Consider the following 17,553-nt stretch of genomic DNA (forward strand, 5'->3'; position numbering starts at 1 on the left):
GACAGCAGCTCTGGGGAGAGGTCAAGATTAGTAATAAGGACCATTGGCCTATAGGTGGTATGAAGAGCTTGAGAACGGAATGGAAACTTCTAGGAAAGAGGATACAGAGTGAGAAAACCAATGACAGGACTCTAGGAGGCCCTCTGATTTAGAGGTTACATAAGGAAAAGCCATGAGATGGAGTGAAGGATGAGGTAGAGAGGAAACCAGAAGTTCCAGGTCATAGAAGCCAAAAGAGGGTCCAACTGTCCTGAATGATGCTCAGACACTGATTAGGTCACTGGTAAACTCAAGAGCAAGAAAGCAGTCTGGGGATGGAAGCAGTGTTGGAGAGGGTTAGGAGAGAACTGTGGTGGGCGGGGTGAGGAACTTGAAAGAGTCACCGCAGATAACTCTTTCCAAAAGTGTTTGGGTGAAGAGAAGCAAATAAACATACAGAACAGCAGACAGAGAACATGAAAAAAATTGAGTTTTTTTTTTAAAAAAAGGGTAAATAACAGGATGTTTTATGCAATGGGAAAGATCCACTAGACAAAGAGGATTCACATGGAGCCACACCCTCGAGCTGGCAAGTACACTACACTGACCTCATCTGTAACTGCATATTCTAGTTCCTTTGCTAGTTCTATTTCCTGTGACCCTCAAATGGTGGTATCTTTCAGGACCCCAAACCCAGCCTCCTGCTCTTCTCTCTCTCCACAGCCTCTCTGGTGGAACTTATCAACTCCCATGGTTTCAAATGCCTCCAGCATGTCAACATCCCTGTCTTTGTCTCCCATCTAAACTTGTCCTCAGCAGCGCAGATGCTGAACATTTATTTCCAATGGATATTCCAGGGGTACCACACACTAAAGCCAGTACCTTGCCCTCCCCACCTCTCTACTCTGTTTGAGTGCTGAGTAAGATAGGATTCCTTGCTAAGGTTCTTCAGCACACTCCCCTTATGCACTGCCAGCCTAACTTTACAGGTCACCAGTCCCTTAGCTAGGAGGGGCTACCAGCCCAGTAAATAATCAACCCAATTGGCTGGTAAATGGTAAGACCAGTCTATCAATTCAGGTAAGTCTGACCCCTAAACTCATGCTTCTACACATTTCCCGTAAAGAAAGTTCCTGACTTTATTTTCAACATGTATCATAAAATCCTTATTACAGTACATGGCTACTCAAATTTAAGTCAGCAAGATAAGTATCACTTTATGATAATAAATATTTGTATTAGAAAAAAGTCTAGCAAGTGTTTTATTCTCACAGGTTATTGCTGAAAGAAGTCCTTCAAACAAACCAGTGCAGAGAAAATGCCTATCAAAAGTACCTGTTTTTCAGATTTCTTCACCACTGCTTTAGATGTATCATTTTTACAATTTTATCTGTTCATGTTTTTAAAGAGCTGCTACTTCAGATGACAGTAACTCTTTGGTGTTTATTTTTATTTCCAAGATTGTGATTTTTTTAAGAGGCTACTTTAAGGCTGTGAATTGTCTCACTGTCTTTTCACTCTCTCTTTTTAGTTCTTCAATATGGGCATCCAAGCGCTCTAGAATGTGATGAGACCTCAGTTCCTCCTCTTCCAAAAATCTGGTAGCTATTGAACCAAGGGGAGATACAGGCAAGGAACACTGGAAGAGAGACAAATTTTGACATGTGTAAATGAGTGTTACATTTCTAAGACACACTGTTCATGATATTTTCTAACTAGCAATATTAAAAGGTGATTTTTTTTCTCTGAAGAGAGTTTTTTTGGTTTTTATCCTAAAAAGAGCAATAAAAGAAAAAAAAAATCAGTAAGTTCTGCAAAAATTAACACTCATCTCTCCCTTTCTGACCCAAGGTGCAACAATGTAAAGTATCATAAATAAGTTATCAGTTTGAAAAATATTTCAATTTAGATGTCTATATCCTTCTGTAGTTAATGCCTATGATTTCAGACTTACTTTAAAAACCTGAGCATGTCACTTTGATTTTAAAGCATAGAAAATTTAACAAAAATAAATTAGATGCCAGTTAAAATCAATATTTTTTCTCCTCCAAATTTTCAGTCCACAGTCCCCTATCTGAAACCCTTGGGTCTAGCGATGTTTCAGCATTCTGATTTTAGAAAGGTAATATAGAACATATGCCATATGTAGTCAGTACTCATTCCCAATAGCAGTAGTTGTGTTCTATGAAGTCACCCAAAACACTGAAATAGGAAATACAAAATTTTTGGCCCAGGGAAAATATACACATACAACAAATTCACACACACACACACACAGAGTATAATCCTAAATCCTAGAACAATTCATTCTGGTAGATTTTGTATTTTTTTTATTTCATATGAGAGACATGAGGTTCAGAAGTGGTAACTCTCCTGAGGCCGCCCCACTAACTGGTGCCGAAGTTGGGATTCAGACTCCATCCAACTGGCACAGAGCTGAGCTTCTTTCCCTATACTGCACTGCCCCTGCCGTCTCTAGCTTCTGGTCACCTCCACGTAAGTAGGGACAAGAAGGCAGAGTGTTGCCTACTTTGATCTTGGCTGACATTGTGCAAACTGGTCACTCAAAATTTTTGCCACTCTGCGTATGTCCACGAATGACTTTGGGAGTTATAGAGTTTAGGGAGTATACAAATTCACAAATACAAAATCTATGAATAATGAGGATCAACTGTATTACCCCAGTGGAGTCTAAGGGAACTTTCCATAACCAAACACACACATTTCTGAAGCAAAACACATGGATACTCACACTAAGTAGAATAGGGAAAGTCTATACATATTAACACATCAGTTCAGGCCAGGGAAAGTTTTAATGCCAAACAATTTTTGCTGCTAAACTTAAGAAGAAAGTGAAGTGAGGACTTACTCTAAGAAATAAAAGAAAACCTTTCCATGGACTTGGTGGCACATAGTAAGTCAAAAATACTGCCTTTTCATGGCAATATGGCCACAGCTGGTGACAGGAAATGACGGGCCCATAGCAAGTACTCTGGCACAGAAGGCAAAAAGATGGCACAGCCTGCACGGCAATGAAAGGAGCAAGGAACTGGCATGGCATGGTGTCCTAGGCACAGACACTCAAGCCATGCTCTGCACACATCAGAGGCACAGCCTTCTTCCACCTCTGTGCCTCCTTTCTCCTTTCCAGCAGTTCCTCTTTTCCTCCTTTACTGCCTGTGCCTCAGGACTATCTTGGCATCCAAAGACATTTCTTAAACTAACCATTCCAGCAAAAAATTGAGCATCTCTGAAAAGGACAGGAAGGGAATTTCCAATTACGGTTAAGGACAAATTAACACCTTTAATTTATGTTTCAGAACTAGGATATATTTTGAAAAAAGTTGTCTTGGCTGAATGTATCTTTATAAGCAAAAACTGTATGACAGGGATACCTGAGAAGAGTATCTATGATAAATGAATCAATAAGAAAACAAAAGAATCACCCTCTTCACCCTTAAAAAATAAAATCAAACTAAAAACAATAACAAATTAAGAAGATCAGAAAGTTTCCATACCGAAGACATAAACTCTTCTTGGTCATTCATACTCTCAGACACAGTGTCAGAAAAACTGGCTTCATTTGTATCTAGCGCTGAAGGCAAAGAGTGAGTTTTACACAGAGAGTAGGAAGTCAAAGACCTGGTGGAGCTGCAAGGGCTGACTTGAGGACTCAGGGGGCTTAGCACCCTGGACATGGGGTCTATACTATCCGACGCTCGTCCTCTTGGAGAATGAAGACCTGTTTTATAGTGCTCAATCTTTATTCCATCATGTCTGTGCTGGCCATGGGTTGGCCTGGATGATAGATTAGAAAACAAAACAAATAGAAAATTGTAGTAACTTTTCTCTTTCCAACAAAAATGTAGGAACTTTGCTTAAGCAAATAGCCTAACTAATAAGGCTAGAATTTACAAAATTAGCCACCTACTCAGATCAGATGTACTTTCATTCATTCAGGCCCCAAAGATCCAATCCCCACTACCAGGTACCTGCCCCCTCAAATACCTATGATATAGCCAAGAAAGATAATCTGCCAGAGTAATCTAGTGTGGTTAGTGCTAAGACAGAAGTACTGGGCACATAAGAAGGCACCTTACCTCACTAGCAGGTTGGGGTAAGTACAGGAATGGAAGTGAGGGTGACAGCAAATGCTCTGGGTAGGAAAACATGTAAGCCTTATAGTATAAGCTGAAGCCAGGTGGTTTTTCACTGAATGCTTACTGCTTACGGTAACAGCCTATAACAAATTGACTAAAATCACAAAGGAAGCTGTTTATAAAAAGCCAAATTCTACTTCTTATGGGGCAAATGGGGTTGAAAAGGTGGGAGGGAGCATGAAAAGCCTCATGTAATACACATGTTGTTTATACTGACAACCAGAGTGTACAAAACTAAAGCTTTAATGAAAATGCTATATACCTCCCCCTGATTAATTTAACATGATCATAGCTTTACTTGTGCACACTATACTTCAGAATTAAACATGGAGCCCTTTGATGAAGATTTAATTTCCGTAAGTCAGAAATTATTTTCAAAGAAATGAGAATTATATTGTACCAATACACATTTTAAATAAACTTTTAAGAAATTTTACTTAATCTCTGTATTCTTGAACTCAGTTGTTCTGCTGTGTGTTGGTTTAAAGATCCCGTCATTTTGTTTTTTGCATATCTGAGTAGAAATATCCAGCTGAGATTTGGTATTCATCAAATCTTTCTGTAGTTGTTGATTTTCAGACACTAATTTATTTAATGCCTCAATATAATTATCCTGGAGGTCGGCTAGTGAAATCTCTTTTGCCTAATAAAAAAGAATACTAGAATCACTTAATCTGTACAAGAATACTTATGATCTGTGATATTGCTGGTTGGAAAATTCAGTATTTTTTAGTTGTAATTATTTAATCTATGGCTTTAATTTAGAAAAAGTGAAGCTTTCTTTTTAGTCCTCGAAAGACTAACAGAGAAAAAGAATTCTTCAAGTAAATGGTAGTGGAACTCTAGAAGCACAATGGGCTTCCTTATGTGCCAAGGAATTCTAAGGAGGTGGAGGAAAGATGGAACTAGGATGAAGGAAAGCTATAAGAGGGAATCAGAAACAGGGAAAAAGAAGAAAAATGGCAGCCATGTTTCTTCTGCAAGAACATTAAGGTTGAATAACCCCAGAATACCAAGGGAAGAAAACAGAGACCTAGTTCAAGGAAAAAAATTTGAACAAAAAGTTCTGAGAAAAATATCTGGCTGGCAGACACAACTTTTAAATAAATAATTTCTAATCTTAAACACTTTTCTACAACACTGGCATCTACTCATATATAAATTTGGACATGATAAAGCAGGATTCAAGTATACAGTGGGAATTACTATTCTGATCTGGTATCAGAAATTTTATTGTTCTTCAATTCTAGGTGTTTCCTGGTAAGACACTACTTGAAAAAATGGCAGTCTGGGTGATTATTTTTTTCTAATGACAAAATAATTAGTATTCTGCAAAGTTATGGTAATCTTCTTTGGAGTTTAATACCATAGTTGGCTTGCTCTTTTCTGTAAAAAAAATCTGAAAGTAAGCTGGTCAAGAGTGGTCTGACAAACATAATATTCCTAACAAAAACATAAACTTTAGAATATACCTGTGAACTATCTGTGTACAAGTAGTGACTACAAGCTATGAAATCTTTCAACAAGCTGCCAATGTCAGGTAAAATATCAGGAAAGAACATTTGCAGGACAGATGAGTTATGATGAAACTATTATCAGTTTTCAAAACATGGTAAATCATTTATTTTATCAGAGCTGTTGCTTTCATTATTAAGATAATTAGGTAATTTATTAAAATAGACATTTAACCCAAACATTCATTTGTAAAAGTAACCTCAGCTTCCTACATGGTAAAATGCAAAAGGGCACTTTCTAACAATTATTCTTAATAATATCTACAATATATTCACACTATAATTTCAAAACTAGAGAAAGCTTATACTGCTGACAGGGTTTTCACTACTTTGATGTGTGATGTCATTAAACATACTTACTAAAAAATGATAATGCTTGACTTTGTCAGGCATGTTTTGTACACACCTAGCTGTGTAAGAAAGAACAGTATTACCACTATTATTGATAGCTGGAAGTTTCAGGCGAAATTAAGCTAACAGAATCTCTGGTCATGGTCTGGCTAAGTTCCCCTGAGAGTTCTCATTCCTAAATATGAACAGATAATCACTGAATAAGATAAAAGTCTCTCAATCAAGTACTGCTGAATCCTAAGCCCTTACAGAATTCTGTGGTGTAAATCAGTTTAGTTTTTGGATTTCTCCACCACTAGCTTAGAATTGGCTTTATTAGGGGATATCAAGTTCCCTCCCTCCCTTCCTTCTTTCCTTCCTTCCATCTTCTGCCTTACAAAATGTTTAGCTATTGTCTCCTCTCTTATTAGTCCCAAACTTGTGGATTTGTGCTTTAAAAATAAATCCTTTCACAATATTTTTAGAGGGATTTGAAGATACAGGAAGATTAGATGAATGTTTTCATCTACCACCTTCAATGACTGTAATATTTAATAGAATCACAAATCAATGATTTAAATAAACATTTAGTTTATTTCAAAATTTTGGAGATTGCAAACAATACTGCAATGACCATTTTGTACACATTTGCTCCTAGTGAATGGGTTCTATGGAAATGTAAATAGGTAAGATTATTCTGAAAACAATTCAGCAATGGCTATCAAAATCAGAAACACACATGACCCAGGAATTTAAAGGCTATATGTATTTACACATTTGATGGATATTGCTAAGCTGTCCTCTAGAAATGCCATATTACTTTCTCATTGACAGTACAATAAATCTGTTTCCTTACATCCTCCTAACACTGGCACTATATATATATATACACATACACACAAAGTACATATATACACATACATATACACACATATAAAGTGTGCATATATATAAATATGTATTATATATTTAATATATGTAAATATATAAAGTATATATATGTATATACACTAAAATATGTATATATATACACACACTAAAGTATATATATATAGTTCAGTTTTTAAAGGTGTATATATATATATATATATACTTTAGTTTTTAAAGATCATTATCAAAGCAATTAGTAAAAGAATGTCGATTTATTTTGCTTTGATTATTAGACAGGTTGAAGAGTTTTTTCTTTGTTTACTGGACATTTATATTAATTCTGTGAAGTATCTATTTACATTTGGATAACTTTCTTATTATCTTTGTAAGAAATTTTTATATATTAATTCATCTTAACCTACTGTCTGATTATAGATTGTTTGCTCCCTATTATTCTTTTTTACTGGGGCCTTTTGCCATCCAGAAACTTTACATTTTTATGTTGTAAAATCCTTTATGGCTTCATGATGTTTGGAGAATCTTACCCTTTGAAAGATTATAAAATTAGTCCCCCATTTTTCCAGTTGAAATAAGATACTGTATGGCCTTTTACATGTTCTTCCACCCCCGTATCCACAATCCAGGATTGTAGAATTAGAACTTGTGAGAGCAAAGAGGAAGCACCTTTTAAACTATATATCTTTTTGGAGGAATACTCTCTAGAAATGCAGGAAAAGAGCATTTATACAATTTTGAGACATCTGACCTACACCAAGAAAAGATGGGTCAGAATAGATGAGTCATTTTGCAAATTATAGGAATTTTGTAACAAAATAGTTACAAAAGTGTCTGTACTGTTTGTAACTCACTATTGGGTAATCATGTTCTCTCTGATTTCACAGAAGCTTGTATGCACTTCTTACCGTTACTACTAGATTTGTCTCTTAAAGGCTAGAGTAATTTGAGTGAGTCCAGCTGATCCAAAATCTCTCTTAAACGCAAGAAAGCTATCTTATTCATCCTGTGTTCGTTATAGCATGTGCTAAAATTCTCTGAATATAAAAGATTCTAAAATATTTTATTATGTGAACTATATCTTGTAGAAATAAAATTAAAACTAAATTATTTTAAAGACAATACTTTCTAAAAAGATAAAATGAACATAATAATCATTAACAATAATAATAATACCACCATCTAGCATATATTACATACTCACCAAGTGCCAGGTACTACGCTAAGTCTGTCATATAAATTCTTCCAACTAAGAACACAGACTATAGGTATATTTTAATCACATACATAATATAAAAAATACCTTCCTACTACTGGAGTGGAGAGTCATATTTTGCTTACTTCCAGCATTGTTTTGCCTTTATTTTCTTTGAGAAAATTTCTAAGTTGATCTTAACCTTCTCTTTATAATCAATATTTACAAAGTGGTTTTTTTTGAAGGCTTGGATAGTAAAAAAAACTTGTTTCTATTTATCTACCTCATGCAAACCCAATTCCAATTTCATCACCATTTCATTAAGACGATGATTTTCCAACTTGAGTGACTCCAGCTGGTCCAAAATCTCCTGAAAAAGGGAAAGCAGAAAAAAATAAATACAACATGTAACTCAAATGCATCTTTTTTTTTTTTTGCATACGATTGTAATTTTTACATGGAAGTTAAAGTATTTACGAAAGGGCGTATATATCAGTGTTCGGTAGCTAAAGAGGTAGACTGTGTTGGTCATTGTGTCATTATCTCTCTGCCCCACCTCCATCTCCTTATGCTCCTGTTAATGCTGGGAGCAGGACTCCACACACCGTATCTTCGCTTAGCTAGCTTGGTCCCTGTTGGGCTCCACTAATAGGAGGTGCTAGATAGAGGCAGAACTTGTTCTTTCCTTGTTGCTTTCTGTCTTAGAAATGGGCCTTCCCCCGTGCAGCAACATTGGGTTCCAGCCCCCAGTTTATTTATAAATTCTTGGAACCAACTTCATCTAGGTTGTGATAACCACACCTACTCTCTTTTTTTTTTTTTAATGTGTCTGTATAATTGTTGCCAAAAGCCTAAAGTTTGCAATTTACATTTTTCATAAATTTTCTGAGAAATGAAAATTACATGAAAAAAAGAGAAGCATCGAAAACTTTAGACGATCCAGTTTGAGGTATTTTGTGACCAATGTCTTCATAGTTTTTTTTTTTTTTTTTGAAAGAAAGAAAGAGAAAGAGAAAGGGGGAGAGAGAACAACAGGAGTCTTGTTCTATTGCCCAGGCTGGAATGCAATCTAAAAATAGGTATTAAAAACCTCTTTTATGCCGATAATTGTGCTTAACAGCGGAGACAAGAAGGAATAAGGGAAGAAAATAACAAACAAACAGCCAACCAATATTTCATTTAAGTCTGTGAAATGCTATGCAAATGCTCAAGAGTGATTTACTTCCAATTATGTGGTTACTTTCAAAATAGGTGTAATGTGATACTGAGAAAAATGTAAGTTCTGTAGACCTGGGGTGAAGAATTCTATAAATATTCGCTGAGTTTACTTGTTCCAGGTCTGAGTTCAAATCATAGATGTTCCTGTTAATTTTCTGTCTTGTTGATCTGTCGAATATTAACAATGAGGTGTCAAAGTCTCCCACTATTATTGTGCGGGAGTCCAAGTCTCTTTATAAGTCATTAAGAACTTGTCTTATGTATCTGGGTGTTCCTATACTGGGTGCATATATATTTATGATCATTGACTCCTGTTGTTGCATTGATCCTTTTACCATTAGGTAATGTCCTTCTTTGTTTTCTTTAGTCTTTGTTACTTTTATTAAAGTCTATTTTGTCAGAGATGAAAGCTACAACTCTTGTTTTTTTGGTTTTTTTTTTTTTCTCTCCATTTGATTGATAAGTCTTCCACCAACACTTTGTTTTGAGTCTTTGTGTGTCCTTACTTATAAGATGGATCTGGATACAGCGTACCGATGAGTTTTGACTTTTTATTCAATTTGCCTGTCTGTGTCTTTGATTGGGGCATTTAATCCATTTAAATTTAGGATTAATATTGATATTGTGAGTTTAATATTGTCATTTAATGCTAGCTGGCTATTTTGCCCATTAGTTGATATAGATTCTTCATTATGGAGATACTCTTTACCTTTTGGTAAGTATTTGGGATGACTGATACTGGTTGTTCCTTTCTGTGTACAGTGCTTCTTTCAGAAGCTCTTGTAAAGCAGGCCTGGTGGTGATGAAATCTCTGAGTGCTTGCTTGTTCATGAAAAATTTATTTTTCCTTCATTTATGAAGCTCACTTTGGCTGGATATGAGATTCTGGGTTGGAAATTCTTTTCTTTGAGGATATTGAATATTGACCCCCACTCTCTTCTAGTTTGTAGGTTTCTGCTGAGAGATCTGCTGTGAGTCTGATAGTCTTCCCTTTATGGGTAACCTGACCTTTCCCTCTAGCTGCCCTTAGAATTTTCTCCTTTATTTCAACCCTGGTGAATGTGTCTTGGGGTTGCTTTACTTGAGGAATATCTTTATGGTGTTCTCTGTATTACTTGGAGTTGAGTATTGTCCTGCCTTACTAGGTTTAGGAAAGTTTTCTTGAATAATATCCTCAAGAATATTTTCCAGCTTGGATTCATTCTCTTCATGACATTCAGGTACACCTATCAAATGTAAATTAGGTCTTTTCACATAGTCCCATATTTCTTGGAGACTTTGCTCATTCCTTTTTACTCTTTCTTCTCTAATCTTGTCTTCTCCTTTCATTTCATTAAGTTGGTCTTCGACCTCTGATATCCTTTCTTGTGCTTGATCAATTCGACTATTAAAACCTGTGCATACTTCACGGAGTTCTCGTATTGTATTCTTCAGTTCCATTAATTTACTTATATTCCTAAGTTGTCTATCCTTGTTAGGATTTCATCAAACCTTTTTTCAAGGTTCTTTCTTAGTTTCTTTACATTGGGTTTGAACATGTTCTTTTAACTCACAGAAGTTTCTTATTATCCACCTTCTGAAGCCTAATTCTGTTAATGGAACGCACTCATTTTCCATCAGGCCTTGTTCCCTTGTTGATGAGGAACTGTGATCCCCTGCAGAGGGAGAGGCATTGTGATTCTGGGTATTCTCAGCCTTTTTACACTGGTTTCTTCCCGTCATTGTAAATTTATCAACCTGTCGTCTTTGTAATTACCGATTTTCAAATTAGTTCTCTGAGTGGACACCCAACTTGTTGATTCCCACGGCCAGAATCTGAGCAACCCACTGCGCTGGCTAAAACAGCAGTATTAAGATTCATGGTGCTTTTCTGCCCGGGAATCTCCGGTCTGGCTTCCTTATTGAGTCCCTTTTTCAATCAGCTGAATAGGCGACTCTGCCTTCCCGGAGCTCCAAACGTCGACCAAAAGAGGACCCAGTCCCATTTACTCTGCACCAAGAAGCACCGCGCCAGGGCACTGGCAAAACCGCCGCACCAGCCACAAGAGTCATGCTGGTGACCCATGGGGCTCCTCCGCTGGGAATCTCCTGGTTCATGAGCAACAAAAATTCATCTGAAAGTGTGGTGTCCTCTCGTTCTCTGCACTTTCACTGGGAGCTACAATCCTGAGCTGCTAGTAATCAGCCATCTTGGATCTCTCTCCCTTGTTTTCTTTGAGATGGAGTTTCATCCTGTCGCCCAAGCTGGAGTGCAATGAGGCCACCTTGGCTCACTGCAACCTCTGCCTCCCGGGTTCAAATGATTCTCCTGCCTCAGCCTCCCAAGTAGCTGGGATTACAGGCCCAGCTAATTTTTTGTAACTTTAGTAGAGACAGGGTTTTACCATGTTGGCCAGGCTGGTCTCAAACTCCTGACCTCGTGATCCACCTGCCTCGGCCTCCCAATGTACTGGCATTATAGGTGTAAGCCACTGCACCCTGCCTCAAATGCACCTTACAAAATTTTTCCACATGGAATTTTCATTAGGCTAAGTCACATTCTTCATTAATAAATAAATAAATAAGAGAGAGACTTTCTGAAAAGATTTTTTTAGATGTTATTAAGGTGAATGAAGATGAATGGGATGAAGATATCATTCTAATAGGATATATTAGATGATGAAGCAGCAAAGTTTCAATTCACTGGTAAATCCCTTCAATCCCTACCCATTCTCCTGTGCTAGCCTCCTCCAATTTGGCTTCTGCCTGCAACATCACACAGAACTGTACTTCATTCACAAAATATAACCTTTTTTCAGTTCTCATTCCCCCTAGCTTTTATGCTTGACCATTTCCACTTGAAAAGATTCCTTCTTTCCTTGGCTTGGCAAAAACTATCCAGTTTCTCTCCTCATTGCTCCCTTTTTTAAGCTTCATTCCAACATCTTTTTCACCCTAAATGATAAGTATCTTAAGTTTGGTTTGAGTCACTTCTCTTCTTAAGCTATGCTTTCTCACTAATATCGTTAGGGGGTCTTTCAGGGAGTTTCAAATGTCACCACGAAGAAAGGACACCCACAGCTAAATGCTTAATCCTGATTTTAATCTTAAACTCCAGGCCTTCAGTGGAACTGACTATTATCCATACAAAATCCCAGCCTTTATTCCAAATAAATGTGTAAAACAAATGTCCTCTCCACCAGCTTCCCCAGTCTCTATACTTTTCACAAATTCATCATCTTTCACCAAACTTGCTCCCTGTCTTTTCTCTGTTTAATTAAAGTGCATCACTTTCCATCAGCTGCCTAAGGTTAAATCCTGAGGAACATCGTTTCTTAACTCTACCTACCTCACTCTCCCTGCCAATCAAATACAAAGCCCAGTCATTTTTACCAGCCCAGTATCTCCAGAATTCATCTATTTCCCTCTCCCTCTCTTGCCACTTCTCAGGCCACCGTCTTACATCTGGGTGGCCACCATCTCACATCTGTAACAGCATCTGGGTGCTCCCTTTGTCTCCTTGCTTATTCTCCATTTAAGGACCATTCAATTTTACTCCTGATTGCAGTCATTCTCTACTAAACTCAAGGTCACAGTATAACTCCTTTATGTGGCTAATGGAGCCCTTCAGGGCCAGTCCCTGCTTTCCAGTTTCCTGTCTTCCACTCTTCCCACTTCTACTCTAGTTTCAACCACAGTGAGCACATTCTACTCTCTCTTAGAGACCTCTGTATTTTCCTGTGCCTGAAACATTTTTCCTTCCCCTCAACCCAGCTCACTCCTAACTCAGTTTCACTATCACACCTTCTAGAAGTCCTCTGCAGTGAGTGGTCTAGATTCAGGCTGCCCGTGATCGCTAGTGATTCTCACCATACACCAATGATATAGTCACTTTACTTTTCTGTGTCTACTCTCACCTTCCTACCATCTTCACTAAACTCTTTGTTCTCCAGCATACCCTCAGCTCAAAGCAGGTATCTAATAAAAATTTACTGAATTAAATATTATGAAAATTATGTCTTTAATCAACTCCATCTTAAAAAGAATTTCAAATTTAAGAAAGCTTTTGTTCAGGCTTCACCTTATGCTCTACTGCTTTTTCTTCTGCCCTCTGCATCTCTGCTTTGAGTCGCTTTTCCATGTCTGAGGAAGAACCTTTGGTGGAAGCAATAGTGATATCTCGCTGATGTAACTCTTGAGTTAGATGGGAGATTTCCAACTTCATTCCTTCTAGTGCAGAGCTGTAACTTTGTTCAGCCTGTAAAATCTGTTCTTTCAACTATTAAGCAGAAAATAAAGCACCAAAAGTTCAAAGAAAGTATTTAGACAGAATAATATGTTAATAGCTAATAAAAGTTTACCTTATCTCAAGACATTAAATTTCTCATAAATTAAATCTATAGAAAAATTAGCAATTTACCAAGCTGCATATCCATACTGAATGTCAGGTGGTTATACCTACAATCATTTCTTATACTTCAGAACAGGGAGAGATGGGTTATTCAAGTGCTGAGGACTAGAATCAAAGTCCATGGACACAAAGGATAGCACATGTGACCTTCATTCTTTTTTTAGCTGAGAATCTAGAAGTTTTGCTCATGTGGTACCTTTGTTCACAGGATAACAAATAGAAAGGACAAGAGAAGAAAGGAGCTAGAAGTAATCTTAAAGAAGTAATAAAAAATACAAATCAACAAATAGGACAGTTAGGACCCTTTCATATAGACACAGACAGCTCTGCATACTTCAGTAGCTGACAAGGATATTAACTACCTCGCAACACAATATATTAATACTCATCTTTAAAATAAGAAAATATTAAACAACAGTTCACATTTTTTTTGCAAGCAACCAAGTGTATGTCTTTTAGAAAACTTTTCATCAAAACGTGTTTAAAATAAAGATTTTGAGTTCAAAAGGGGCAGCCTTCAGTTATCTTAAAAATATGTACTGGGCATCTGGGGGATGCCCGAGAAAAAAGGAACATTCCCTATGCACATTCCAGGTATTCTTCCACTCCTAAATATCAAGTGGTCCCTTGAACTACATTATTCTCTCATTAAAAATAACTGCTATAATCTCCCAACCCACAGCTCAGTTAGGGCCCTTTCATATAGACACAGACAGCTCAGTCCATAAACACATACAATTTTGCAATCCTAAGTATGCGGATTTTTACCTTCTTAATCTCTGCCCTGTATTCACTGTTATGTGCTTCCATCCTCTTCAATTCTTCGTATTTTTCCATTAGTTCTTGGCTCAGCTGTTTACATGTTGCACTCACAGATTCCAAACTGAATGACAAAAATAAGATCCCATATTTAAAACAAAACCAAAATCCTGAAACCTATAAATTGGACTATCTGATTTAATTCTTGATGTTCAAAAATATCCAGCCAATATCTTAAACATCACCTCACTCATTAATAGAATTATATTTGAAATATTACTAAAAAGCCAATCAATAAAAAAATCTGTGATAAAAATGTAAATTGTTGTCCTAATGTCAAAATAATAAACTTCATTTTAGTCAAATGGAAGAGTACACATATACCTCAATGACAACAAAGACTATCTCAAGTGGCCCAAGTATTCCAAAAGGAATAAAGCAAAAAATATGTGTGTGTATGTACGTTTGTGTATTTAACATGTAGATAAAATTAAGAAAATACTTAGTGGTTTCCGAAACCAGAAATAAATGTAAAAACAAAAAAGTATTACTTAAAGATAACCTAAAAAGTGTAAAATGACATTTCTCTTGTTGTTTGACTTAAGGTTAACAGTTCATGGTAAAAGTACTTTTATCTTTTACATACAGAAAATGTCAGTGTACAAATAATCATGATTCATGTGTTTAAAACAAAATATCACACTCTTCTCAATCAAAAAGTCTAGAGGTATTAAAAAAACAAAAAGAAAAGTATGACAACGATATGAGGTTAGGTGGGTATGGTAGAGCATTAGTCCGGATCCAACTACCACCCAAGGAAGTATCAACACCACAGCAGGACAAAAAAGGAGGATCACCATGTGTCAATTGTGACCCATCCCATCCCTACCCTGCTTCTGAGGCGGGAGGGGGAAAAACCTAAGTGAAGGGCTCCTAACAGGTGAAAGGTAAAGAAGTAGAGTCAGTACAGACAACTCTTTTGAAGAATTTGGTTTTAAAGAAAAATACAGAAATGTGGAAGTAACTTGACAGAGACATAGGATTAAGGGATGGTATTTTTCCCCCAGATGGGTGATGTTATAGCACATTTTATACCAGTGGATATGATTCAGCAGAGAGAAAGAACTTGATGATATAGAAGAGAAAGGATATAACTACAGAAACAGGACACAAGTGGAGTGGCTGGTCTTAGAAGTACAGATCCAAGATAAAAATTATAGGTACAGGTGTGGGCAGACTAGTAGAACTGATGACAGAAAGATTAAGATGTTCTCCTTTAATTGCTTCTGTCTTCTAATAAGAACTTAGGGCTGGGCATGGTGGCTCACACATGTAATCCCAGCACTTTGGGAGGCCAAGGTGGGTGGATCACCTGAGGTCAGGAGTTCTACCAGCCTGGCCAACGTGGTAAAATGCCATCTCTTCGAAAACACAAAAATTAATCAGGCATGATGGCAGGTGTCTGTAATCCCCGCTCCTCAGCAGGCTGAGGTGGAAGAGTTGCTTGAATCTGGGAGGCGGAGGTTGTAGTGAGCTGAGATCATGCCATTGCCCTCCAGCTTGGGCAACAGAGCAAGACTCCATCTCAAAAAAAATAAATAAGAACACAGTCCATTTGTGGATGCTAGAAAAAAAATCTTATTTTTTTCACTAGAACTATTATATTTATTTACTTTATAAATATGATCAAAAATTCATTTTAATAACTTAAAATTTTTGAAATGTGTGTATAATCACGTACCTGCTTTCAAGACGAGTAACCTCTGCCTGCAGAAGTTCCTCTCTAGTATGGGTAAAATTCAACTGGGACAGCACGCTGTCTAAGTCCCCCTGCCCTTGAGAAGTGTACTTCTTTTCTGCCGGAGAGTCTTCCCCTGGCCTATGGAAAGACATAGGATGATTGTTAAGGCCTTTATCTCTGCCAACAAAAAACAATGCACATCTAGTTTGTATTTTCCAATCATTTTTGGTAAACTCTTTGGAACTCATTTATAAATGAGTTCCTGCTTTATAAAAACAATATTGGGAATGCCTCCTGCTTTATAAAAACAATATTGGGAAAGGAAAGCAAGAGTCCAGAGATGCTCCTTCTTTAAAAAGTCAGCGGCAATTTACTCCCTTCTTAACTGAGATTTGGCCTATTTTTCAAGGGAAAAAGACAAAATGGCAAAATCACTTCACTGACACTTGAAACCCTGTACCAAAAAAATTGAAAAGTTACAGGAGAATTCTGGCAAAAATAAAAGTGTGCAACAGACTTTAATCAAGCAAGAAGGCTAGCCCAATGGCTGGCTGCTACTAATGATAAGCAGCTACTAATCACTCCCTATTCCACCAAGAAAGTGAGGCCTCCAGGAGACAGGAATGACACAGAAGACATGAATGACAATTCCCTTCACATCTGGAGATTCACCAAGCATGCAAACTGACCAAGAGGTTTCTAACTTTTTAAACATGAGAGTCTGAGTCTCTGTTAGGAACCCAAACTGGAGGCAGAAGAAAACTAACCAAACAAAATTTTATAACACCTTAAAAACCTAACTCAGATATGATCAAACATAAAATTATAAATATGCAATATTAAAACTAGTGCTTGGACAGGCACAGCAGCTCATGCCAGTAATCCCAGCATTTGGGAGACTGAGGTGAAGGGATCACCTGAGGTCAGGAGTTCAAGACCAACCTAGCCAACATGGTGAATCCCCATCTCTAAAAATACAAAAAGTAGCCAGGGGTGGTGGCGTGCACCTGTAGTCCCAGCTACGCAGGAGGCTGAGGCAGGAGAATCACTTGAATCTGGGAGGTGGAGGCTGCAGTGAGCCAGGATTGCACCACTGCACTCCAGCCTGGGTGACAGAAGAAGACTCTATCTCAAAATAAAATAAAATTAAAATTAAAATTAAATTAAATAAACCTAGTGCTTAATGCCTAGCCATTAAGTGGCTAAGATGAGTAATATTGAAGGTTAAATTTACCTTAGAGCTTCTGCAGCGTGTTGAGCGTCAGCTGCCTTTATTTTTTCTTGTAATTTCTCCTTTAGCATTCTTTCCTCACGGATGAAATTTTCTTGAGACTGAAGAGCTGCCCTCAATTCTCTCTTTTCTTCCTGCAGAGCCTGCAAAA

The 17,553-nt window shown here is 37.2% G+C and overlaps 1 protein-coding gene across 12 annotated transcripts in view; it reads right to left on the reverse strand.

The window, feature by feature from the left end:
* Window positions 1-1,402: 1,402 nt before the first annotated feature.
* CEP63 (centrosomal protein 63) overlaps window positions 1,403-17,553 on the reverse strand; it is an 87,613-nt gene continuing 71,462 nt past the window's right edge. For 7 of the 12 annotated variants that reach the window (XM_078354184.1, XM_002759596.7, XM_078354182.1 and 4 more), the window contains 8 exons: window positions 17,406-17,545; window positions 16,172-16,309; window positions 14,440-14,554; window positions 13,342-13,539; window positions 8,347-8,433; window positions 4,577-4,782; window positions 3,498-3,777; window positions 1,403-1,618 (listed from right to left, as the gene is read on the reverse strand). In XM_078354184.1, coding sequence (XP_078210310.1) covers window positions 1,460-1,618; window positions 3,498-3,777; window positions 4,577-4,782; window positions 8,347-8,433; window positions 13,342-13,539; window positions 14,440-14,554; window positions 16,172-16,309; window positions 17,406-17,545 — 1,323 coding nt within the window. In that variant the 3' untranslated portion in view covers window positions 1,403-1,459. The remainder of the gene's footprint in view (window positions 1,619-3,497; window positions 3,778-4,576; window positions 4,783-8,346; window positions 8,434-13,341; window positions 13,540-14,439; window positions 14,555-16,171; window positions 16,310-17,405; window positions 17,546-17,553) is intronic. The other 5 variants (XM_078354188.1, XM_078354187.1, XM_008983797.5 and 2 more) reach the window with 2 other exon arrangements.

The sequence above is a fragment of the Callithrix jacchus genome, chromosome 17, assembly GCF_049354715.1.
Source record: "Callithrix jacchus isolate 240 chromosome 17, calJac240_pri, whole genome shotgun sequence".
Lineage (NCBI taxonomy): Eukaryota > Metazoa > Chordata > Mammalia > Primates > Cebidae > Callithrix > Callithrix jacchus.